General features: G+C 44.3%; 2 protein-coding genes across 2 annotated transcripts; both read right to left on the reverse strand.

The window, feature by feature from the left end:
* Positions 1–100: 100 nt before the first annotated feature.
* LOC121295122 (stereocilin-like) lies at positions 101–2,086 on the reverse strand. Its single transcript, XM_041219535.1, has 4 exons — positions 1,942–2,086; positions 1,733–1,830; positions 1,440–1,590; positions 101–1,138 (listed from the first exon to the last, which is right to left on the reverse strand). Exons 1-4 carry the CDS (start codon positions 2,066–2,068, stop codon positions 1,056–1,058), a joined length of 459 nt encoding a protein of 152 aa, XP_041075469.1. The 5' UTR covers positions 2,069–2,086; the 3' UTR covers positions 101–1,055.
* A 634-nt stretch (positions 2,087–2,720) lies between these two features.
* On the reverse strand, positions 2,721–5,024 carry LOC121294561 (stereocilin-like). The gene is made up of 6 exons (XM_041218348.1): positions 4,831–5,024; positions 4,423–4,513; positions 4,018–4,204; positions 3,570–3,739; positions 3,061–3,216; positions 2,721–2,867 (listed from the first exon to the last, which is right to left on the reverse strand). The coding sequence occupies exons 1-6, from the start codon at positions 5,022–5,024 to the stop codon at positions 2,721–2,723; spliced, it is 945 nt and encodes a 314-aa protein (XP_041074282.1).
* Positions 5,025–6,938: the final 1,914 nt, after the last annotated feature.

The raw sequence follows: 6,938 nt of genomic DNA on the forward strand, positions 1-6,938 counted from the left end.
ACACACACACCACGCCTTTTATATATATATATATATATATATATATATATAGAGAGAGAGAGAGAGAGAGAGAGAGAGAGAGAGAGAGAGAGAGAGAGAGAGAAAATAAATAGTAGAAAGCACAAGAAAAAAAACATGACTATTATATATCTGTATAATAAGCTGCTGTGCTGGGGGTGAGGTGGCTCTTGAGCCAGATAGAGTAGCCACTGAGATGCACAATACTACACAAAGAAGAAAATATGTAAATAATGAAATAGATATTGTGACTTGTCAATTTTATTGATACTCCTTATGGTGCTAGGAGGTGATTTGTAAATTGAAATAAAAAAAATACTTTCAATACTGTATATCGCAACTTTTACCAAATCAAAGGGTCAGCAATGTTATAATATGAGAGAAGAGTTCTTTCACAACTCCACTGCTTGATCAGTTGATGTGAACAGGTTCACGAAAAAGATCACAAAAAATAATCCCACTTTAAACAGACTGACACTCAGTATTGTCAAAGGGGTTGTAGCTCATGAAATAAATACCCATTAGTACACTTCCATTCACTGTGTACTGTAGCTCTCAAGTGTGCAGCTTGGAAAGAACCAGATGTTCAAAAAAACTGTACTTTCACACAGTCTGTTAGACTTGCACTTCCTCTTGACAATGTCATTCTCTCCAGCCTCTATGAGACCTTCTTGCCTGGTATTAACAAACCAGTTTCTTCCCCCTAATGACTGACGTGCTGGGAATCCAGTGACATGCTTTGACCCAAAGCAACGTTAATGACCGAGGAACCTTGAATGAAGGCATGCATGCTGCGATCTTCGCTGGAAGTGCACGACAGGTAAGAGTTAAGGAAGTATTTCACTAGCTGTAACCCCCTTTAAGAGTACTCCATCATCCTTTGGTTTCACAGAACCTGATTAGCACTAATCCTGGACTTCCTCATGTCACCTTAAGCATGGTAGTGCATGATTAATGCTAATCAGGGTCTGTGGAACTAGCAAAAAGCGTGCACTGCAAATCAGACAGACAGTGAAGACGTCCTTTTGATTGGGTAGTCAATGTGGGGACAGCGACACAAGCAGCAGGCTGGACAGGACTCCAAATGGGATTGGACGCAGAGCTATACCAGCAGATCTTCCTGTGAAAATAAAACACAGCAACCTTCACACACAGGAATCCATTCCCAGAACCCTCCATGGTGCTCAGAGTGCTCAGAAGCAGGAAGGTTAACTCCAAACACTCTTCGGAGACAGTCAAGAAAGATCTCATAAACAGCAATTAATCAAAACAGACTTTGCAAAAAGGAAGTTTGGTGGACACAGCCAGCCGATGTCAAATTATCACGAGAGAAATAAACCCAGCTGGTTTCTTTCCTGAAAGCATGCAGAATGTTCTCATGGTCCAGATCCAGGCAGAGCCAGTGGTTTGAGTATCCTCACCTCGGAAGTCGACGGGTTTGTCTTCCCAAGAGGTCAACACCATGGACAGGGCAGTCTGCTGGAGGCTGTTGAGGGATTTCAGCTGACTGCTCGTCAGGGCCGTTCCCTGCTCATAGGAGAACATTCGTATGTGGTCCTGGCTAAACACGACCTAGGTGAAAAAAAGCAGTCACCATCTTGCCCTTGCTCTGAATACTTGTGCTAATTCAGTATTGTGGTGGTACCCATCGCTGTGTCAATACAGGGACATGCACACCTGCTCTTAACAAGCCTGCTTCTGTTTCTTGACTTACAGAGAATTTCTGCGGCGGGATCATTGAAATCGCCAGTGGTGTGAGTCCTTCAATTTGTTCCTTTGCCAACGAAGAGAGAACAAAATCCTCAAGACCGGCTTTGGAGACAAAATGAAACAGAGGGACTAGGAATCTGTTTCTAAGTGTCAAAACTTCACACATTCCGATTCTGCATTGCAGTGAAAGCTCAGCTAAGGACGGGCTCATACCTGCGATGCCTCCGATTTCAATGAACACTTCAGGCCCCCAGCTGCTGACTGGTCCAAAAGCAAGGCTGTGTGTGAGCAACTTAGCCAGAGCTCCCAGCTGCTCCTCTGTGCAATCCAGCCGTAGCATCCCAACCCAGCGCACTGACTTACTACAGGGCAAGAGCAGAGGGGGCGATCAGCATACAGGAGACAGGGAGCACAAGAGAAAACAGCCAGGTTTATAAGTCTGAATCAAATGCAAATGCATATTTCTACACAGTAACATTGCATGCACCTAGCTAATTCAACCAAGGTGAGCTGTGGTCATAAACAAACATACTGTGTATGTCCTGATACTGTTGTATGGGAAAGCACAGCCCCTCAAAGTCATTACAGAAGCTGCAGACTCCATATTAGACTGCCTGTCATGTGTAAAGCTTGTTAAACATTGACAGCTGGCTGGACATCACACTGCTGCAATGTGCTCTCCTTTGCAGAGAGCCCTCCCCTGTGCTCTGCACTCAGTGGCCCGTTTTCACAGTCTCCAGTTCAGTCAGGATGCCATTCGTTCTCTAGCCTGGATGAGATCAGTGTTCTAACTGCAGCTGATTACTGCAGCTCATTTAATACAACGAGGCAAGGGCTGTGCATTCCTGAGTGTGTAATTGGTACAGCAACGCTTTCCAGTGAGAACTGCTATTAAAAGGCAAGGCATTTTTCTGTCTAGCTGAAAGGCATCCCGCAATGTTTTTAGAGCAAGCAGGTAACAGCAGCAGCTGCTCAACTTGTCCAGTGCCTGCCTACCTGAATTCCACCGGATTCATCGCTGGTATTTCCGAAGCTTTTATTCCACAGATTCCATACCCCAAAGCCACCAGAGTACTGGCATCCAGGTCACTCCCAGTCAGTTTCGTGGAGTTCAGAACGGCAGCATACAGAACTGAGAGCTGAGAGAGAGGAACAGTAATGGACACGGAAATCAGTTTCAAAGTCACGAGTTAAAGACATACATTTGGCTGCTGTGGTTTTATAAGGAGGTTCTATTGGATCTCGCAGTGCTTCCCCTCGCCAGCAATGCCGCACGGTTGTTGGCTCAGTGAGGAAAGTTAGTGTGCATTTTTACGGGTGCCTGCGGTTCACCTGTCTGCTGGTCCAGGTTTTGATTCTACCCAGAGCCGTGATAGCTGCCAGGTCATTCAATTTGAGTTTCTGCAGCTCGTCGCTGGTGAACTGCGTGGCAATCCTCCCCAGCTGTTGGATCACTGTGGGAGTCAGTGCAGAGGCTGGCCCGTAGATCTAGAGAGAGAGAGAAGAGCTTCTGTATCAACTGCAAGCTCCCCATAGGCGCTGAACAACACTTAAACCTGTTACTGCAGGCAGTTTGCAGGTCGTTGCAATTAAAAATCAAGCAAAGTTGAGCAATATCACCTAAAAGGGGATGGCTTTTTAATTTTCTTATTTCGTTATGGGTGCTTCTGAAGGTGACTGATACGATTAAAATATATACAATAATACTTCCTAAAAGGGATGTGATTTTAGCCACACTGTCTGAATTGTTTTGTACAGCAGGGGTTTAACTAATTCAGGCAAAGCTTTCACACAGAAACCCAGTAAGGAATTGCAAAAACCAATATAAATGACTGTCTCACCTGTTTAACTTTCCCCATCAGCAGGGTGAGCTCTCCAGGCTGGAAGTTGGGGTCTTGTCCGATGGCCTCCAGGCAGTTGCTGAAGTGGTCAGCAGACATGCTGGTCAGACTGTCCACAGCCCAGGCCGAAGGCAGAGTGGCTCGCACATTGCTGCAGCTTGGGACCAGAGCTGAGGAGGAACACAGCATTTTCTAATAAAAGTATTAATTCTCCATTTCGAGATCTTATGTATACTTTTGCATTGACTTTTTCAATTGCAAGCATAATCTGTTATGTTATGAGGTTATGCGGAACAAAATTTGATTTACAAACTCTCTAACAATGCAGACCAGCAATGGGTTCAAACTGAGAGTACTGTAAGATGAGAACCTGTATCACTAGTGACGAGCGCTAGCACAGTATTCTTTACCTCTTCATATTTCATATATTACAATCTGCTGCTCTCACCTAATTTCGGAAGCACTCCTATTCCCAGCACTCCCAGGAAATACTGCAGCATGAACTGCTGGGTTGCAAACATTCCATCCAGTTCAGTCATGTCCCTGTTTTGCTCACAGATGGCGCCAAACGCACTCTTCTCCCACTGTCTCTGGCTCTGGAACAGCCTCTCCATTCTCTCCACCGTCATGAGACTCTGAAACACAGAGACAGGCACACTGAGGCTCATTCACCTAGCACTATTCAAAACCTGTCTTTATTAACCTCACAGGGTTTGTTACTCATGAAACCTTCCTCAGTGGCTTCTAATGACAATATTTACAAACAGGCTTTATAAGCAGCATTTGAATGCAAGGTGTTTTCAATATACATTGGAGCGTATAGTGTAGCTCACTCTCTTTCTACACTACCTACCTTACTTATTTGCTTCACTGATGTACTGGGCAGAAAGAAAACAAATCTATCCACCTGGTCAAGTGTCTCTGATGTCCAGTTTGAAACAGGCCTAAAGAAAAAGCACACCAGTTACATTATTGAACAATGTTATTCTTCATATCACAGTTAATAATCCAGGGTAATCTCTCCAGCACTACCCTGCCCCCACAGTAACTGCATTGTGTAGAACACAGCTTTTCAAAAGAGGGCTGCTTCCACAAGTAGTTTGCTCAAAGATCCAGCTGCCAAACATTATGACATGTCTTGCATAAGGAAGCATGTATTGCACAGACGAGGCATGTATAGGTCCGTGATGGCATGGTAGCTGTGTTATTGTACTAATTCACATGTATAGCTTATACACAGAATTATTTATTTATCTCATACCCAAACGTTGCTTTCTCTTGCAGCATCATGGCTAAGATGTCCTTCTTGTTTTTATTAAAACAGTAGTTCCTGATGCGGTCGATGTTCTCCACGAAAAAAAATCTGGAGATATTGATAAATATCTCATCCATGACAAATGCTGCCATGGCTCCCAGAGAATCGAATTCCTCCCCGGTAAACACACCGTCAGACATCCCCTGCAAATCAGAAATAAAAACAGTGTGTCCCTACTGCTTCATGGGGTACCCAGGACTGCATATACAGAAAATAACAGCGGCTGTGCTGGTCCTTTAGATAATGGAGACAGTAAGGATGATAGAAAATGCATACTTCTATTTATCTTTCATAATATAATAATACATTTCACTAGCTTTGGAGGCCACAGAGCAATTTAAGAGGATACCCATTATACAAGTTTCCCATAGTAAAAGCCCAGTGAAAGGTAAGCATTGTAAAGACCAGCATATTAAAAAACATGGGAAACCATAGTATGATAAATGCATAGTATACCCATGGGAAAAGCATGGGAAAAGTGCAACATTTCAGTTATTTTACAGTTATAAGGGATCTCATACCAGCCTCTGAACCACCTTGTCCACCAGAAGACTTTGCTTTATGCTGGGCAGCCTGAGAAAATATTCCGGAGCATTTACTATGATCCTCCGAAAGGTTTCCATCATGTCCACAGGGAACCGCTTTATAATGCTGACCCTGCAGACATACAGGAAAATAGAGCACTAATCAGCCTTCAGCCTTTAAGAGAACACTGCACTCACTGACAAACAGATCAGCCTTCAAGAGAACACTGCGCTCATTGACAAATCAGCCTTCAGCCTTCAAGAGAACACTGCCCTCATTGACAAACAGATCAGCCTTCAGCCTTCAAGAGAACACTGCACTCACTGACAAATCAGCCTTCAGCCTTCAAGAGAACACTGCACTCACTGACAAATCAGCCTTCAGCCTTCAAGAGAACACTGCCCTCATTGACAAACAGATCAGCCTTCAGCCTTCAAGAGAACACTGCCCTCATTGACAAACAGATCAGCCTTCAAGAGAACACTGAGCTCATTGACAGATCAGCCTTCAGCCTTCAAGAGAACACTGCCCTCATTGACAGATCAGCCTTCAGCCTTCAAGAGAACACTGCCCTCACTGACAAACAGATCAGCCTTCAAGAGAACACTGCCCTCATTGACAAACAGATCAGCCTTCAGCCTTCAAGAGAACACTGCCCTCATTGACAAATCAGCCTTCAGCCTTCAAGAGAACACTGCCCTCATTGACAAACAGATCAGCCTTCAAGAGAACACTGAGCTCATTGACAGATCAGCCTTCAGCCTTCAAGAGAACACTGCCCTCACTGACAAACAGATCAGCCTTCAAGAGAACACTGCCCTCAATGACAAACAGATCAGCCTTCAGCCTTCAAGAGAACACTGCACTCACTGATAAACAGATCAGCCTTCAAGAGAACACTACGCTCATTGACAAACAGATCAGCCTTGAAGAGAACACTGCACTCATTGACAAACAGATCAGCCTTCCAGAGAACACTGCGCAATGTTGGGGTGCAGGAGGCTGAACACAAAGTTGGGGTGCAGGAGGCTGAACGCAATGTCGGAGTGCAGGAGGCTGAACACAATGTGGGGGTACAGGACACCAAGAAACTCACGGGAGCTCGACAGCCACCTGTGCACCCATTTCCTCCAGCAGTCCAGCGGAGAAGCTGAAGTTGTATGACTCGTTGGTGATGCATTTTTTCTGTAGAAAGAATGACCGTGTATTAAAACACAGAGCCCTGGATTCAAAGAATACTCTGTGTTTGGAATGAAAGCAGACTCTTTAAAATAGACCAGGTTTTCTGAAACAAGCACTGAAAATTGTAAAATACTGTTTTCTTTATGGGCAATACAATAGGGAAGAATTCCAACCAGAGCTTCATACACTAAACTAGAACAATATTCTAAAACCCTGTCATCTTAATGGACATTTCATCTAAAACAGATCACCCCCCCCCCCCGCTCTGCTAATCAGGCAGCTCATTCTCTATTGGATTCCCAGAGGTGAATCATCATTTGTATTTTTGCAGTTCATTAGAAACTACA

Source organism: Polyodon spathula, chromosome 19 (assembly GCF_017654505.1).
Source record: "Polyodon spathula isolate WHYD16114869_AA chromosome 19, ASM1765450v1, whole genome shotgun sequence".
Lineage (NCBI taxonomy): Eukaryota > Metazoa > Chordata > Actinopteri > Acipenseriformes > Polyodontidae > Polyodon > Polyodon spathula.

Bases quoted from the DNA above. Each gene is read 5' to 3' on its own strand.
- LOC121295122 (XM_041219535.1), bottom strand. From the start codon at position 2,068: ATGCTACGGCTGGATTGCACAGAGGAGCAGCTGGGAGCTCTGGCTAAG. The intron at 1,831-1,941 runs GTATGAGCCCGT...TTGTCTCCAAAG, and splicing joins TGAAATCGGAGGCATCGCAG to CCGGTCTTGAGGATTTTGTT. The intron at 1,591-1,732 runs GTAAGTCAAGAA...TTTTTCACCTAG, and splicing joins TCCCGCCGCAGAAATTCTCT to GTCGTGTTTAGCCAGGACCA.
- LOC121294561 (XM_041218348.1), bottom strand. From the start codon at position 5,024: ATGTCTGACGGTGTGTTTACCGGGGAGGAATTCGATTCTCTGGGAGCC. The intron at 4,205-4,422 runs GTAGGTAGTGTA...TCTGTGTTTCAG, and splicing joins CAGTGAAGCAAATAAGTAAG to AGTCTCATGACGGTGGAGAG. The intron at 3,740-4,017 runs GTGAGAGCAGCA...GTTCCTCCTCAG, and splicing joins AGGAGTGCTTCCGAAATTAG to CTCTGGTCCCAAGCTGCAGC.